This window comes from Phasianus colchicus, chromosome 4 (assembly GCF_987193195.1).
Source record: "Phasianus colchicus chromosome 4, bPhaCol1.hap1.1, whole genome shotgun sequence".
Lineage (NCBI taxonomy): Eukaryota > Metazoa > Chordata > Aves > Galliformes > Phasianidae > Phasianus > Phasianus colchicus.
The window spans coordinates 46,392,763-46,411,020 of NC_143439.1; the positions used below are offsets into that span (position 1 = coordinate 46,392,763).

Sequence of the window (18,258 nt, forward strand, 5' to 3'; positions counted from 1 at the left end):
CTCGCTCTGCGAAGATGCAAATGACAAATGACAAACAAGCATAAGCTAAGCATAAAAGTAACTTCAGGGTGTGGCATTAAGATATACAAATAATAAAAATGACGCTTAAAAATAGACAAGGTGGAAAGATCAGATAAAACAGCTAAAAACTAAGTAAATATATTTTATTACAGACTATACTTGCAGCCTGAAGAATTAACATACCAAAATTAGAGATCAGCTCCTGAGTTTTTACTGAGTAAATCTAATAACCTAATAATACCTAATGGAGTATTTGGAATACTAAAAAGCCAGTTCTTAATTGAGAAGAAAGAAATGTTACCGATTTGGAAAAAGTAAGAATAGACAAACAATTGCTAATTTGTAATTGCTGTCTTAACAGTAAACCAGCACCCTAACATTTAATTGCAGGAAGAGTCTCTTTAAAGGCTACATACATTTTACTCTATTGCATATGCTCATTTACTTGTCTTAAATAGAATTAAATTCTTTTCACTGAAGTAATTAAAATTATCATCTACTTTCACTTTAAGGCCTCTGACACTTATTGGAGAAAGTCAAACCACCGAAGAAACTGTCTGAAGAAAGTTTTTACTTACTCTGTTGATGACTCCAGCTCAGAGAGCGTTAGCCGTAAGTGAGTAATTGTCTTTTCCTATGAAAATAAAAGCAAAAATTGTCCTAGTATTACTGCAACATTCTAGGATAGCTCAAGCTAAAAAGCTTTATATTTAAACCTTTATTTTAACTCTCATCAATAAGTAACTGCATCTTTGCACATTCAAATTTTCAGGTTTTTTTTCTTTATTGAGAAAGGCTTGTCATGTCATCAAAAAAAAGATGGGATCTCAAGATATACCTTGAACTGCAAAGAGGGAAAAATATTTTTACTTTCTTGAAGTGTTCAGGGAACACATTAACAGTAATAATTAAAACTTTATTAAGTTGGCAAAGACTTTGTATTGCCTAGGTCTAAACACGGAGCTCATGTGGTGCCCAGAGCTCTACCGGCTATCTTGCCTTCAAGGCAAAATGCCTCCCTGAAACTTAACAGCTTTGAAAATCCCAAGATAAGAGCATAGAGTAGTATTTTCACTGCACATACCTTATTAGCTAAGTTGTCATCTAAGCACGCAATTCTTTCTGTTTTTTCATCTACAGTTTCTTGAAGATTATCCTTTTCTTTGTCCAAAACAGTAATAGTACTTCTAAGCACATTGACCGCCTCATCCTGTGAAGTGCTCTTCTGGTTTAACCTATCTATAAATATCACAATAAGTATTCTTGTCTTTAAAATAGGAAACAAAGGTAAAAATAACTAGTGATCACCTATTTTCTCCTCTAGCTTTACAATTTCTTCTTGAGCTGACTGAAGTTCATCCTTTTTGAGGGACAATCGGTGCTGTAAATCTTCCACAGTCCTCTGGAGTTGTTCATTTAAGAGGCTGGAAAATCAGTACACAATTGAAAGAAATTTGGGAACTCTTAGTTTGGGTTCTTCAACTTGTGTCTCTTGAACTGCTTAAAATTCTGTAACAGTTCCAGCGTAACCTCATGGCAGGACTGTATCATAGCAATTAAAGATTGCTGAGACCAATATCACTTCCTTGCTTTGGACCCCTGCAGCAAATCCACCTTAACACCATTTCAAAATGGAGCCATGGAACCTCTGTGAAACTACCGTGATAAACTGAAACATTCACGTCCTCTGATTTTTCTTACTAGAAAAGCTTTCTATTTTTTCAGTACAGAATACAACGTAGCTGCAGGTAAAAGTTACTCTATTTAGGATGAAACTTCAGAGGACAAAAAGGTGCTCTAAATAGAGCAATAACAAAATGGAACCAAGCGCTAAAATTACTACAGCCCTTTTCCTTATCTCCTGCTTTTTATAGGTAATGATGCTTTCTACTAAAATTGTAAGGAGTCTCACAAGATATTTCAGCTCTATGAATTATGTCACAATTTTAGAAACAAATACACTAATGGTTTTACCAACAAACAGCTTTTGAGTAATTTCAAGTATTATATAAACTCTGAGGATTGCTTCTGAGCTTCAGCTCTTTACAGTTATATAGTACAGAATAGTACTGTTTTGTCTTATATATTTTGGGGTTTTTTTTGAAGGGGGGTGGAAGGGTATGTTGTAGTGTGGAAACAGACACTCGTTTCATTTGTAAAACATCCAAAACATCTAATCTAACAGCATAACCTTGCATCCAAGGCTCTCATTTTTACCTAAATCAAATGCAAGATTTTCAAATGTCTGCCCAGATTTATTCAAATTTCTATTTCCACATTCTGTAAGGCCTTTTCTTGTCTCTGAATGAAGTATCTGATGGAAGCTCTGAAACGATTTGAAAGACCAGCAGCGATCCTTCAAGTTTAAGTAGGCCTCTAAAACATATAGGTATAATTAATCCTTCACTTCTGAGTAAATAAAAACCCTTCTGACTGCACCTAAGGATCATAAGATGCCAACATGCAAAAAATGTAGTATGCTTTGGATAGTACTAGCATATAAAAGAGACACAAGAAAAACAGCTCAAACAAGATGCCATTACAGAACAGCTCTCCAAGAACTACTCACCTGCCAAGTATCAATGATGCTTAACAAAAACTTCAGTATTATTTACACCTGTGTAAAACTAGCACAATTTGGTCCTACTCCTACAGTTTGCAAACACATCTGTCTTCATTTTAGCAAACTGCATTTCTAAGTCCTTTTAGAACTTTCTGTGCTGGTGCATTCATAAACAGAAAACATGGTTGTTGGAGGAAACTGTTCTAGAAGGAGAATCTTTTCATTCACAGTTTGCCATAACAAGCATTCTGGTTATTAAATACATCCAGGAAGAGTTTGGTATGAAAAGCTAAACCAGTATTTTTTCCTTATTCATATTTACATTTCCTTAAGATAAATAATGTATCAAGTGATTTTTTTTCAACTGTCCCAAGGTCCTTCCAAAGACCTTATCTCTGCTATGTTTATAGAGTAAAATTATGTTACTGTCACTGAAAGATGATAGTATTTTGTATCAGACTTACTGAAGTGAGCAAAGTTCAGCTTTAAATTGAGAAGAATCATCAGATGTCTGCATAAGTTTATTGGATTTCAGTTTTAATTCATTTTCCAAAGACTTTATTCTTTCTTTCAAGATAGAGACTGTACTCTTTAGTTCACACCTTTCCAACTCAAACTGCAATTAAAAAAATAAAAAGACATTATTGTTGAACAAAACTAACACAACTTGGCTTTTAAGTAAATCAAAGTTGAAAAGAGATGAAAAAACAAATTGCTGGAAAAAAATCTATCCTAATCTAGAATAAAAACTTGTTTGTTAAAAATGGACTTACTTGGTGAATATTATTTTCCAGTTCTGAAATGTCATGCTGCATCTTTGATTTTTCAAGGTTAGCTGCTTCTTGCTGAATCTAAGGTAAAAGCATTGGTTTTACATGTAATAAATAAGATACGGATTTTCACTACGCATAATTTAAGTAATAGCTGAAAATACACCACTGCAGTTATATATACACACACAAGATTTTAAAAATAATAAATTTAAAGTTTGGTTAATTACAATGCAAATTTATATTTGGCCCTAATTTAATTAATATTTGTGAGTTGTCGCAGAAACATTACAGAGATAAAAGGCAATAGAAAGGTCACAAGAATGTAGCATGTGGAGTTTTGAAGATGGTTTTTCTATCACAAAGAAGTGCATATAAAAATATTCTGTGATATCTGCACTCTACACACGAAGTGTGTACTTGCCTTCTGACACTTCAAGCCCTTTCCTCTACTGTCACCCTACCTAGGAACCGAGATTATCAGGATAATTCAGACAATTCATCAATTCTACTAAGTGAATTTGAAATCAGACAGGTATAGAAGTTATTCAAAAGTGGAACTGACTGACAGTCATACACAAATATGGCAGCATTTAAAAGCTTTTTCTCACTGTAAAGCAATGCAGCTAAAAAAGTCTCACCTTTAACTTTTCTCTTAGACTTTCCTTTTCTGTCATCAGTCTTCTAAAGTCTGCCAGTGCAACATCTCCATCTTCTCCCAGGTGACTTTGAGAAACTAAATGATGCTTTGCTTCTCTTCTCAGCCTGTTTAATTCACTTTGAGACTTTAAAAAGTTTTTACTTGTTAGTATTTGTGGATTGCAACTAATACAATGTATACACTGACAAAAAGAAAGTTCCAATGTCATTATCACAACAAAAGTGCTATTATAGTTTATTTCCCTAGATAACTAAAACACATTTAAAATCACACAGGAGCACAACAACTTATACTGCCAACATACTTGGAATCCTTCTGCTGTTCCAAGCATAGACTAACTTCACTTCGTTTTCTCATAATTTAGTTACAACTTCTACCTAGCCTGTATCTCTACCCAACTTTCTTATGCTTTCTTTTTATTTTCTCCTGATCTTTCTCATTTCCAAATGCCAGTAGAACGTTAGAATGACTCTGAAGTTAATACATGAATGTCAAAGCACACAATTTTATTAGCAAGTTAAAAAGAAAAAAAAAAAGTATATGTAAGTATGTATTTTATTATTCTTCATATTTTCTAGTAGGTCTATACTCAATTTCTATTATAATGTGGAGCTCCTTCTTTTTGAACAAGCAATAGTAAAGTAAGTTTGAATTGGATATTTCAATGCCAATTATAAAGCTCTTTGTACCTGCTCATAAAGAATATTTAATCTGTCTCTTTCTGCAGTCAATAGCTTGACGCTGGATTGAATTTCTATCATATGCTTTTCAAATCTGTCTAACATGGACTGTAGCTCATCTCTTTCTCTAGTGATCAATCTCAGATCTTCACTCTGCAAAAGTGATTAATAAAATTGAGGTTAAAATATACTAATTAGATAATTGGACACTTAAGTGTTACAAGAAAGAAAGAACTCATATGATTAGGAATATACGAAAAACATACCTAATACATTTTAATTCCAAGAAACGTGGCATTACTAGTATAGTATAGTATAGTATAATTTAACCATGAGAACAAACTGTTAACAAGAAAAAGCAACAGCTAACAATAATACTTCAAACTTTGTTTCTTTAATATCTAATTCTATTTATTTTACACAAATTGATCAATATATAAATCAACACTACTATAAAATGTGAGTAGAGAAACAAAAAGCAAGCTCACTGAAGTTATTCTCAGTTAATTTTTATGCTAAGAATGCAATCTAAAAAAATAGAAAACATCTATTGCTATTGAAAATATATTTGATAGCTTCTTAAATCAATCTACAGTAACTCCATAATTTTTCCAGCCTGTATTGACAATAAGAACGTTACCTTCTCTGGAGTCCTACGACTTGGGCTAGGTCTTCGTTTTATCATTTTTTGAAGATACTCTAATTCTCTTTTATAATAATCTCTGTCATCTTCTAAAGTTTTGACAAATGCATCTAGACGAGATGGAGATTTGTCTCCTAGAGCTATACCGTATTCTAATCTCATTCTTTCTATTTCTAGGACAAGTTCCCGTTCTGCAGAAAGAGAAATAAAAACAACTGCAAAGAAAGCTTAATTTCATCAGAGACATTTGCATTAGGAATGGATTAACATCCAGTAACTGCCTGGGCACCAGATCTGCTGAAAACAACGCAGAGGTCCTGGATGACCATTGCCTACACGTGAATCAGCAGTGTGTTTTGGAACCAGCTGAGGCCTAGCAGTAGAGTGGACTGCCTCAGTGGAGATGGAGATCAAGGGATGTGATTATTTCCTTTTACTTAGGGCTTATGAAGTCACCTTTACAATATTGTACCCAGTTTTGTTCCTTGTAGTACAGGAAGGATCTAGATAAACTTGGGTGAGTGCAGGAAGGGTCTCCAAACTAGTCTAGTAGCAGAATACCTGCCCTGTGAGGAATGGCTGAGGGAACAGGGTTTGTTCAGCCTATAAAACAGCTCATGAGGGCCTTAAGAGCTGCAGACAATACCAAGAGGAGTTTACAGGCAAGACGGAACCAGTTTCTTCACAAATGTGAGTAAACAGGAAACAAGAGTAGTAAACTGCTACAGGAAAACAATCTATCAAGCTATTTTTACAAGCAATAGAAAGAAAACTTTTCTGAGCATAAACAAATTTTGGAAATAGACGCCTAACAAGACTGAGGAATCTCTGCCCATGGAGGTTTTTACGGTCTGGACAAAAGTCTTAAGAAACAGTCTGAAGTCACTCCCTCAGAAAGACTGAATAAAAACAGTATGGGATAAAAGAAATTACTTTGTAAGAAACGCCTTATTACCATTAGGATGCCCTGTGGAACTACAATTCAACTGTGAAAGCTGAATTTTCAAATATGCTTTTGAGATAAAATATTTCACTTAAATATTGATTGAAGACCTACAGACTATTTTTTTCATTTATCTATTAGTGTTTTTAGTCCTTCGGTGTTATTAATTGCATCTTAAACATTTAAGATATTCTATTTCAAAAATTAAAGGAAGATAATTTACAGGAATCTACATTTTATCGTTTACCTTTTATTTCAAAGTTCTCTGTTTTTTCTGTCAGCCTCTGTTTCTCTTGTTCAAGCTGGTTTAGCAATAGTTCGAGATTCTCTTTATCATCTGCTTTTCCAAAGAGTTCTTCACTCAATCTCTCATTCTGTCGACGACATGAGCACAACTCCTGAAGTAACAAATATTACAAAAATTTAGAAGTGCCAACAGAGACATCGGAAGAAAAGTTAATTACCTAACATTTTGTTAAGCTACTAATATTCAACACTGTTTGATTTCATGTAATCCTGATGTTTTATGTAACATTTGTTTTAAGTGAATATTGTTGGCTCTAGGCATTACTCCTGACACAGTTTGCAATCAGCAGTGAAACAAGCAAGACTCACATTTGTTTAATCCAGCTGCTACTCCAAGAAACCAAACCAGAAGTACAGTAAGATGTAAACATGGGAAAAAGTAATAACTAAATCAAGAAATATTTTTAAATGGAACTTAGTAATATTGTTGGTGTTAAGCTAGATCACAATGCTGTATCTCAATCAATTCAATCCTGCAGCTATTTAATGCAGTTGGCGTTTAGTATTTCCTATAATTTGGTGCTCTGAAAATATTTTCATATTTTCAAGTTCACTAGAAACACTAAAACAAAACACTGCATGTGACCAGTACACAACTGAAAATAGATGTTTCAGGAATGGGTCATACTGACATCTTTCATCTGGGCTATTAAGTTTTGTTTCTGACTAGGAAAATAATGTGTAAATATTCACTTATTAAGAGACAAAGTAGATCCTATATTAAAAGCACCTTGGATATCATTATTAAATTTTAGTAAAAATGATCGTGTTATGGCAATTAAACTTCCAATTGCAAGAATAATAACAAAATGTATAGTAAGGATAGTAAAGCATGCTGCCTAAAGAGATTTCTTTCTGCTTATTTTCACAATGTGATGTAGCTTCTTCAGCTCTTACATGTATTACATTAGTTTGATAGAATTTTGAGATACTACAGAAGTTTCATTTAAAAAATAATGAAGCGCTGCTAATCTTTATGAAAGAAATGTGAACAACAGTATGATAAAAGTATTACAAAGAAGATTTAAGCTGGAAGAATTTTTACTTACTGATTTAAGCCTCGTTATTTTGTCTTCAAGATCCTGTATTTCACTGTCCTTTCTTTCAATTTCCTTCTGTCAAACAAAAAAACCTTCATTTTTCAAGTTACATATTCAAAACACCAATACCTTTGTTATAAAAATTAAGGAAATTGGATTTTTTTAAGAAACAAAGTATAATTAGTTTCTTGTAAACTGCAAAATTTTAGGTTCACACATTCATTAAAGCTCCTATTAATTGCATGTGCATAACACTTTAACCATAAACACTCACGTTGAACAAAACAACTAAATGAATCACACCGTGACTCCTCATAAAAAAAAACTACTCATACACTCCTCACTGTTGCAAACATCTATTACGTATCAATAGCTTAAATAGCTCTGAATTTTGTTTTATACTGAGCTAACAGAAGGAGGAAGACAGACTGCCTAACTGAATTAATTTCACCTAACACAGTAATGAGACATAACTGCTGTAATTAATCTTTTAGTGAGAAATTCCGTATATGACTAAGTAAATCAGAAAAAAAATTTTCAATGTTCCTTTAGGTATCCTGTTGCAGCTAAAAACGCCAAAATTGAGGCAAATTAGAGAAATTTAACCTAAGAGCTTAGAAGATCCTACCCGTAAAACACTAGTGATTACCTTTGCTTCTCCTATTTCTTTATCTGCAGTTTCAAGCACAATTTCCTTATGTCTCTCCAACTGCTGTGCCAAATGGTCTATTTCATTCAGTTCTTGACAGAGTTCTTCATTTTTATTGCTTAAGTGCACTACCTCACTAGTCACATTTTTTTTTGTATCCAAGAGGTCTTGAATGCGATTTTCAAGTTCTTTGTTTGACTGCTGAAGATATTCAACCTAAAAGATATTTTTCATTACAACTTTAATATATATTATTTAACTAGGTAGTATTTTAGAAGATAAGGAGGAGTGTCTGCTATCTCTATATCTATATATTAAAAGTGATATCCTGTTAATAATGTCTAGACTTCCCATTATTAGAAAACAATAAATATCAACATACAAAAATATTATTTTTACAAATGTGCACGGTGAAAGAATTAATTACTACGCTGATCTTTACGTAGGCTCAAAAATCCAAGGTTTATCCTGAAAACAAAGCACTGAAAAGCAGATATCTGTACAAAAACCTGTCTTGGGCACCAGTCCAGTAAACCCAGTGCACTCAGTGTTTCCCCAGATTTCACAAGATTTGAAGACAGTTCCTTCCATCTATCTATCCAGTGTATTTGCTAGACTTGGATTCACTGTTAACTCTTTCACAGAAAAGGAAGCTTTACAGATCACATTCCCAAGACCTATCTTGCCTTCAGCACATCAGCATCTTAAACACAACATTCCAGAAATCCTGTTCTAGAGACACTGTTTTTACCATTATGCTATTCCATGCAAGTATAGTTAAGAGAGGCAGTGTAGGAAGAAAAATAAATAAATATCTCAACCTATCAGAGGTGCTGCACTTCCATCTCCACATAACTTTCCTGAGTACTCCAGAAAGAAGTTCAGTTCTAGGCACAGAACACAATGTGGGTCTTTTCATGGTTGTAAATGCTACTATATAGAATCGATCCATTTACTGTCAGAGATTAAAAGTGGTAGATTGGCACTAAGCCTGAATAAATAGCCTTGATGGCCTCAAATCTACTTTATGCAGATCTGAAAATATAGTATAGAAGCCTGGGTTCACTCTGTATAATCAATTTATCTTCAACACGACTTACTAATTCAGGATCACTGAAAACAGCAGTATTGCTTCCAAGTCATAGCTCATACCATATTTTTGCATCACTGAAGCTAAGCTAATGAGCTCTGCAGCCTGGCTCTCTGTGACCCTGTATATGATACACAAACAGTATCCAGACGGTAAATACATAGTATAAATTCAGAGATAGACTATACTTCATCTGTACTCCAGTCTGCCTTATATTAGATTCAGAAATCTAAGATCAATAATGTATGCATGCTAACATGCACAGTAAACACAACATCCTTATTCCTAAGCTTATTATTTTCTTGCAAGTCTGTGTTGCAGTAAAGGTGAGGACCATTGGAATTAAGAGGATTTCCCACTATGTGATGAGATTACCTGCAGACCTCTTGGTAAGTATATATACCAGAGTTAGTTCCAAAGGCATAAATAAAATGTACACGTATACATTTATAAAATAAAATAAGTGATTTCAAACTAAGTCAAAACACTGTATCATACAGAAATTTCCTGAATACTCTGTTTAGTATACACAGATGTGCATACATTAAATTCTTTACAAAAAACAGGCTCTTAAAACAAGAAATTTCTTTAGACAAGAAACTATACCACCTAAAAAGCAAAGTAAGTTAAATTTGTTGATTTTTATCTGATACTGAATTTTCTTTTTGAAAGAAGATCTAAAAGTTGTTTGTGGATTGTTTTTTTAAATTGCTAGTATTTCTCATTTTGATTAATCAACAGCAATTCATTCATTACCTGCATATTTAATTGAGCAATAAGTTTCTCATTACTTTTACTTCTTGACTCCAGAGATACAACTTCATGAGAACGACCACCATCCAATGCTAGCATTAGGCGTTCTATTTCTTTGTCTCTAAGCTCAACCTTTGAAGAAAGAAAACCTTCATCATCTTCTATAGCATTTAACAGTACCTTTGTTCTGATACACTCCTATGTAACGCTCAGGAAGAAGAGATGTCTCTAACAATTACAGTTTTAAATTTAGTATTCAATTTTCTTGAATTCCACATTTTTCTGAACAAAGCGATTTCTCTGAAATAAAACTAAACTAATAAAATTTATGGGAGAGAAAAGAACCACCAACAACATGGAACAAGTCCTAGCAGATTATTTTCTTGGAGAGCAACCAAAGAATTTAATTCACCAATATATGACTGAAAAAATGATGTTGGGATTGGGTCCACTACCCCTCAGATATTGAAAGATACATCAAGATACAAACACCTGATGCAATTCCTTCATTTGTACGTATTGTATTGTCTTTTTGATCCAACCTAATTAAAGAGCTGTAAGATCTGCTGTCCATGAATTAACCTCTGAAAAAAACGAAATATAACCAGTCCAAACAATAAAAAAATTATCCTAATGTACCTGTAGATCAAATTAATTTTAACAGGTGGATATTTCTACACTAAAAAACCCTAGATGTACAAAAAATTAAGCTTATAATCATCAACTACAATTTATTTAACGTAACTTTTAAGAGGTGGGATAGCATTTTAATGTTGCTGCTGTCTTCACAGCTACAAATTCAAAACAGCAGAGAGGAAAGAAAGAATTATATTTTATAACACCTACAATGGTTAAAGTAAAAATAAAATAATTGTATTTTATAACACCTACAAGGTTAAAATAAAAATAAAATTAAAATCAAGGCTATTACAATTAATTAAAACAAACAAAAAAAACAAAATAGTGAAATAAATGTAAACATACCTGCTTGCTGTAATTCTTCTTTCCGTTTTCTGATATCTCTAGTTTTTCCTGTAACTGTGTCACTTCTGACTGAAGTTCTTGTATTCTGAAACATAGCAATATTCTGTTTATGTAGATTCATGAATGAGCCCTCCATGCACAATAGTTCAATACTGTTATTTTCTCTTTGCTCCTGAATGGAAATATTTCACCAAAAAGAAAACTGTTTTGCTGATACAAAATATTAATATAGAAACTATTGTTTGAGATACTGTGGCAGGCCAATCTTGCCTGGCTGTCAGACCCTCACTCATCCTCTCACTCCATCTCCTGAAAAGGAAAGTGGGATAAAGACTTGAGGAAGATAAATTTGTTAGCAATTGAGTAGGATAATAAGAAACAACGACAAATCAAGACCATCTTCCACTCACCTCCATTTCCTAGGCTCAACCTTCATCCCCCACTATTCTACCCCCTGTTCTCAAGAAGTTGCCCCCCACAGCCAACTCCCCAAACTTTATTGTTCAGTATGTCACCACAGGATATGGGACAACCCTTTGGCCAGTATGGATCAGCTGTCCTAGTGCTGTCTCCTCCCAGCTCCTTGCTGGCAGTGCAGCACGGGAAGCTGATACGTCCTTGGCTCTGTGTAAGCACTGCTTAGCAACAACTAAAGCAATGGTGTTACCAACACTGTTCTCATCCTAAATCCAGAAGACAGCACCATTCTAGTGACTAGGAAGAAAATTCATTCCATCACAGCAAAAAACAGGCCATCATTCTTTAAAAACTGTTTCAGCATGCATCCTTTCCAAGGGTTACAGTCCACCTAAAACAGACAGCTGTAGTATATGTGCCCCATCTCTCACAGTTCCTGCCATAAAATCTGCCCTAGTATGGGCTCTCCATGGGCCACAGGTCCTGCCAGGAGCCTGTTCCAATGTGGCTTTTCTTTCCACAGACTGCAGCCTCCTTCAGAGCATATCCACTTGTTCAGGTGTTTTCTCACTCCTCCCTCTAATAGCTGCTTTTCTTTTTTTTTTTTTTTTCAAACTTGTTCTCAAGTAGTTCACAGAAGCACCATTAGTTTGGCTGATGGGCTCAGCTCTGGCTATTGGTGGGCTCATTCTGGAGCCAGCTGAAGAAGTCAGCTGTGTCTGGCACAGGACAGTCCTTGATCTCCTCTCACAAAGGCCACTCCTGCAGCTTCCTCACTAACAAAACCTTATCAAGTAAATCCACTTACAGGCATACTCAGAATTAGAAAAATTGTATTGAACCTTTTGTAATGTAGGTTTCCAAGCCAAAAATAGTATTGCATAAATGAGAATATGCTAGCCTTCCACTATAAACACAAAAGATCAGTTTCTTCCTGCACAAAATGTTATGCCTAGTTTTTTTCCAGAATCCCTTGCTTAACATTCAGTGCAAGAGTAAATCCTGTATAGAAATCTTAACAGAAATCCTTTAAGCATATAAGTAGCATATTAAATATCATTGCAATTTCAACAGAAGCAGCAAGGTCAATCACTAAGTAAAATCCCATTTAAGAACTATAAAGTTCTCAAAACATCACAAAACCTTTTTCCTTGGGCAAACTTGAAAGGCAGAAGGAGGTGTTGAAGTCACAGCAGCGGATATTTAACGCCTAACTTTAACATTTAAAAATTCTTTAGATTACCGATTATCAGCCACCTGAAGAAGGTCTGCAATGTACGGGTCCTCTGGCTGAGGCACTGGATAGGCACTAACAGCTGATGGAGGGACAGGCTGGTCTATCTGCATGCGTTGACGCCTGAATGGGATGTTTCTTTTTTTGCCACCTGAAAAAGCCAAAGTCGAATAGCTATTACATGATGTTAAAGCAAGAGAGTCTTCACCTTTTATACAAAGTGCGATTCTATATTTATTCACTGCTTCTGAACTGACATAAAGCATCATTTTAATCTGAGTGAAATAAGTTAATAAAATTTGTACAATCCAGACATCATTCCTGTAGATAGCATTGGTTTTGCTGAAGTTCAGTTTTAAAATAAGGAAATAGGCGAAGTCTAGTACAAGTCAATTGCTCTAGTGCTTAAATCTCAAAATAGTTTACAGCTTGAACCTGCTGAATCTGTAACCGATTTACCTTCCTTCCAGCTTAAACACTATCTATATGCATTAAGAGTCTTTAATAATAATGGCACAAATAAAGCCTTTGGCTCTTTGAAGAAAACAAATGTGCATTCAGCAACAGAGAGAGAAAGCAAGAAGACAGAAAACAGGCAAATTAAGGAGCAAAGGACAGGAACAGATTTACTAACAAAAGAAGGGATACAGAAGCAGTGGTCATTTGGCACTGTTAATCAGTTCCCCTAGCAGTTAATGAAAACAACTAAAAAAAACCTAAGGTAAAAGATCACAAAAAACATTCTGTTTTCAAATTTAAAAGCCATTTCATGACTAGCTTAACTTCTGCAACGTTTACAAGTATTCCTTCTCCTTCTATCCTACTATCATTTGTATCATAAACATATCAAGCAAAGTAGGTTATTTGCTTGCATGACAGCATTATATTTTAAAAAAGCAAAATATATTTTACAGAGGGAAAAATTACTCTCCATCAAACAAATAAGTATGTTTAGTTTTTGATGCTATAGTATGGAAAAATCTTGTAAGAGTTGTGAACAAGTAGTTAAGAATGACGAAGACAGACAGAAGTGTAACAGCATCTTTGAAGCAAAGAACATAGAATATAGAAAGGTATGAAAAAGTATGATTTTTATTTCACCCCACTACATTATTATTTCCCTCAGATGCCAAAAAGATGGGTAAAATCAAATGACTTTGAAGGAAATAATTAATTTTACAGTACATTTTCTGTTATTGCCCTTAATTTGAAACAAAATGAAGAAAAATTGAAACAATGGAAGAAGTAATTAATCCAACAGTAATATCCTTAGCATCTTAAGTTAGTAAAAAAAAAAAAAAATCTTTTAAAGCTGTAAGCTTTCAGAGGGTTGGACCACTTGTCTGCAGACATATTTTGCATCTTGGTACTTTTTGATCTTGGTTAATAAAAATCCTAATTATTCATTTACATAGCATCAGTTAGCTATCAAAACACTCAAGTATACATTAAGAAAAAAGACTAGATTAGGAGTAGCATTAAAAAATGGAAATAAAAGCCACTGAGCAACAGCGCCTTTCAGCCATGCTTTAAATTAATAAATGCTTTAATTCTAATGAATTCAAATTTGTATACAAATTTGTCCACAGCACAACTGATCAGATTTCTTCCATACAGAGAGGAAGACTGAATTCAGAGCCCAAAGTTTTGAAAGCTAATGTCATTCTATTAGACGCTGTCATTTTACTTCAGTAATTTTTCTATATGGAAACTTTCTATATGGAAAAAATATATGTATATTCTGAAAAGCCAAAAAAAGATAGAAAAAAAAAGCCAAGAGAAACATTACCTGGGATTATTTTCACTCACCAGGAGTTTGCACAACTGCTTGCAGATTCTTCTCCTGAAGCTGCTGAATTTTTTCAGTCTTGGCTTTGCTCTCTTTTTCCAGCAGTTTAATTTTATGCACATACTGGTTATTCAGGAATTTCAAGTCAGCTGCTTCATTTTCAACACTCCTTAAGCTGGCTTTCAAGTCTTCAAGGGAGAGAAAGAGCAATTTTATCTTTTTTATTCACTAAAATAGGTATTAAAACAATGCTTATATTCTTTTTTCATAATGGAAAGTTTCCAAATACCCATTGGTAAGTTTACATATACCTACAGATGTACACATAAGCTCTAATATATTGTTTTTTTAATAACAAAAGGAATACCTTCACATGAGTCTTAATTAAAGGCACCAAAATTAACAACCACTTACAAGTAGAACTACAAATAAATGAATCTGCAGATTTGTCCACACTTTTGACACTGAAGAACTCTTAAGAAGTCTCATAATTTTTATATTACCTTTAATATGATGATCAGATTGCTCTTTCAGTTTTAACATTTCCAAATGCAGCTCATTATTTTTCCTGGTAAGTTTTGCATTCTCAGTTTTATACGGTTCTATAATAGCATCATAATTGCTGCATTCTTTTTCAATTTTTCCAGCAGATAACTTTGCACTGCGCAGGCTCTCAGTTGTATGAACAAGGTCACTAGAATCAAGGACCAGCAGACAAGATCAGAACGTTATCAGCCTTTAAACCATTGCTTCAAATATTTATTAAAACCTTAGAAACAAAACCAGACCATGTTAAACGTAGAACACATAAGTTGCAAGAAAAACAAAGAACATTAATGTAAGAAAAATGCAAAGACAAAAATCATTCACTTAAAAAAAGTATATAGGAAAGGGTGGGACAAATACACAAAACAAAGATATGGAAAAATTTACAACTGATAATTCAATAAGCTCACTTGCTTCTATATGCATTAGATGTTAACTATTACTAGAACCAATTTTTTTTTGCATGTTTAGTCAGATATAACTAGATTACTATGGAAATTATTATGTTCCTATTGCATCAAAGCCATGAAACATCAGAGAAGTTAAGAAGCTGACAAGAAAGTTTGTTCTTCTATTATTATCCTGCGCAACAGCAAAGACAGCAAACTTAAACTTCTCCAAATGGAATAACAAACAATGGAGTTGTGAATGCTTTATGCTCAGATACAATAGAGACAATGGGGATTATTATACAACCATCTATAAGCGTGTCTTCTAATTATCAGCATAACAGCAACAACTGTTTTGGCTAAGTGGTAAGGTTAGAAAATTGAATTTTCCCTTAATTGTAGATCCTTAGAGACTATCTTAACAATATAACTGATTTAAAATAAATCTTACGATGTTCTTATAACTTAAGCAAACCCACTTGACTCATCATATGCTGAAACCAAATGTTAGCCTTGAAATAAGATTGTTTGAAAATAATCTTTAGGCTAACTATTTCCCTCACATAAAAAAATAAAACAAAAATCAAACAATGCCTACTATACGAATACAATGTGCTTTTTTTTTTTTTTAATCAATAAAGAATCTCCTTTGGAATACCTAAAAAGCTTTTCCACCAAAGGTAAACTCTCCACTCCCAAGGGCTGCCGATAGCCCAGCTGATCCAGACGTTTCCTGAGGTTAACAAACTTCCGCTCCGCTGCTGTCGTCATTGTAAACACAGTTCCAAAGTGGCTTTTGTAACACTGAGGAAAAAAATGACAGCTGCAAAATATAGTCTGTTACAGCACTTGTCCCTTAAAGCAGGAGTAACACAGAAACTAGTAATGGAAAAATAATTTATTGTATAATACATAAGCGTATTCTGAAAATTTAGGTAAAGTAAAACAGAATCATAAGGCAACCAAAAAGTTTCCAACATATTTACATACATTTTTTAAAATATTTGCCTTGCCAATTAATTGTTTATCTCTGAGCATTTCCTAACATCAGAAAGCATTCAAGGCCAGGTTGAATGAGGAGTGTCATCAATTGGCTGGCAACCCTGCGCATAGGGGGGTTGAACTGTATGAACCTTCAGGCCCCTTCTAACATAAGCCATTCCACGAGTCTATGATTTTAAGAGTACAAACACATGAGTTTTCTTTCCAGAACTGCACTGTAAAAAGATCTTTCTATAAAGATGACAAAGAAGTAGATTCTGATTTCTTGAATCAGCCATCAGAGTAGCATCTTTCATAATCCAGACTGTTCCCAAAAAAACTGTATACTTTTTATCTTTCACATCTAAATCTTGTTTTTAGAATTTACAAGGCAGTACTTATATTTCTATAGCAATGTTGAGCATTCTTGAATTAGGGACTGCACGTCTCACAGATCCATCTTACTGCAGAAGTAAGGTGATAACTCTTGAGCCCGTCTTCTCCATAAGAATTAGATGAGTTAAAAAGATTAATTACAGCTGCTCATCAGGCTTGATTTAAGAGCATATGTTTTGGAAAGAAAAAGGATTTTTCCACTAATCACCTTGAGAGAGTTTCACAGTAACAGCAAGAGCAAAACTGCTTTATAGCAAGTAAGGGAATAAAGGTTTTTGTACAGTAACAATGTTTGTTTGTGCTCCAGTATGACCAAGAAGTGGATACAGGATTTTGTTAAACCACTGAAACCAACATTTAAGTGAGGTGTCATTCCTAAATGTAGTCTAGGATTAAGAGATACCAAGAACTCTTAGGATGAATCACTGTCATGCCTTTCTCCTTTCTTAAGATTGAGAAATTTGTATCAATTCATTCTTACTACCTTAATTAAACAGGAGAAAGTATTATCTTACATTCCCTAGAGCCACATCTGATAACAAAATTAGTCCAAGAAATGGGTAAGGTAACTTGTGGTGTAGGTCCAAAAGATGTAAAGGAATTAAAATAACCAGAAGAGCTGGGGGTTGTTGCTTCAGAGTGCTCACCAGACACAGGATTCTTTAAGGACACTAATCTTTGTACAGTCTTTCGCACAGGAGAGTGGAATCGGAAAGACATTATGTGCCAGTAATTCCAGACCCAGCTCTTACAGATAATCACAGCACAAATCTCACATCCTAAACTCAAGGCCTGTTGCTAGGGCTTATCACATCACAAAGCCTTCAATGACCTCTCCATCAGGAAAACAGGGTTTTCTGGAGATACAAAACGCGTGTAAGAACGGCAGTACGGCTTCAGTACAGCCTGAGCTCAACCCAACTCAGCATCCCGTGCCTCTGACAGCGATCGCGTTTACGAATACAAAAAGCGAGAGCTGCAGGATCAGCCCGCCGTGTAACGAGGCGCCAGGCCGTGTAAGCGCACGGCGGCACACGAACACGGCGCGGCTGTGCGCACACCTGCCCGCCCTTACTCCTCTCCCGGCCGCCCTCCCTCCGGCTCCTGCCTTACCGACACGCTGCTGAAGGTAAATTCTTCCAGGGCAAACCACGGAGCAGACGCCGAGACGCGTCACCTAGGCATCGGCAGAGCACGGAGGGAACTGGAGCCCAGCGGCTGCCGGGCTAATCCGCGATTCTGCTGGTCAGAGCGCATCGGGCGGCAGCGGCCGGTTCTGCGGCAGGAGCCCCAACAGCCCGCGGGAGGCCCGGCCCCGGCCCCGCCGCCGGTTTGAAAATGGCGCGCGGCGCAGCAACCACTTCCGCCCCGTCACCACAGCAACGCGGCACGCGCCGCCGGCC

The 18,258-nt window shown here is 35.0% G+C and overlaps 1 protein-coding gene across 4 annotated transcripts in view; it reads right to left on the reverse strand.

Annotated features, from left to right (window-relative positions):
• CEP135 (centrosomal protein 135) overlaps nucleotides 1–18,212 on the reverse strand; it is a 33,084-nt gene extending 14,872 nt beyond the window's left edge. For 3 of the 4 annotated variants that reach the window (XM_031588610.2, XM_031588612.2, XM_090139420.1), the window contains exons 1-18: nucleotides 17,969–18,211; nucleotides 16,137–16,282; nucleotides 15,047–15,237; nucleotides 14,564–14,731; nucleotides 12,764–12,905; nucleotides 11,104–11,188; nucleotides 10,123–10,251; nucleotides 8,277–8,492; nucleotides 7,637–7,702; nucleotides 6,529–6,679; nucleotides 5,336–5,529; nucleotides 4,705–4,848; nucleotides 3,996–4,139; nucleotides 3,358–3,435; nucleotides 3,049–3,200; nucleotides 1,330–1,445; nucleotides 1,106–1,260; nucleotides 600–655 (exon numbers count right to left, since the gene is read on the reverse strand). In XM_031588610.2, the coding sequence (XP_031444470.2) occupies nucleotides 600–655; nucleotides 1,106–1,260; nucleotides 1,330–1,445; nucleotides 3,049–3,200; nucleotides 3,358–3,435; nucleotides 3,996–4,139; nucleotides 4,705–4,848; nucleotides 5,336–5,529; nucleotides 6,529–6,679; nucleotides 7,637–7,702; nucleotides 8,277–8,492; nucleotides 10,123–10,251; nucleotides 11,104–11,188; nucleotides 12,764–12,905; nucleotides 14,564–14,731; nucleotides 15,047–15,237; nucleotides 16,137–16,249 (2,300 nt within the window). In that variant the 5' untranslated portion in view covers nucleotides 16,250–16,282; nucleotides 17,969–18,211. Of the gene's footprint in view, nucleotides 1–599; nucleotides 656–1,105; nucleotides 1,261–1,329; nucleotides 1,446–3,048; nucleotides 3,201–3,357; nucleotides 3,436–3,995; nucleotides 4,140–4,704; nucleotides 4,849–5,335; nucleotides 5,530–6,528; nucleotides 6,680–7,636; nucleotides 7,703–8,276; nucleotides 8,493–10,122; nucleotides 10,252–11,103; nucleotides 11,189–12,763; nucleotides 12,906–14,563; nucleotides 14,732–15,046; nucleotides 15,238–16,136; nucleotides 16,283–17,968 lie in introns of all 4 variants that reach the window. The other variant, XM_090139419.1, reaches the window with a different exon arrangement.
• Between the last annotated feature and the right edge of the window lie 46 nt (nucleotides 18,213–18,258).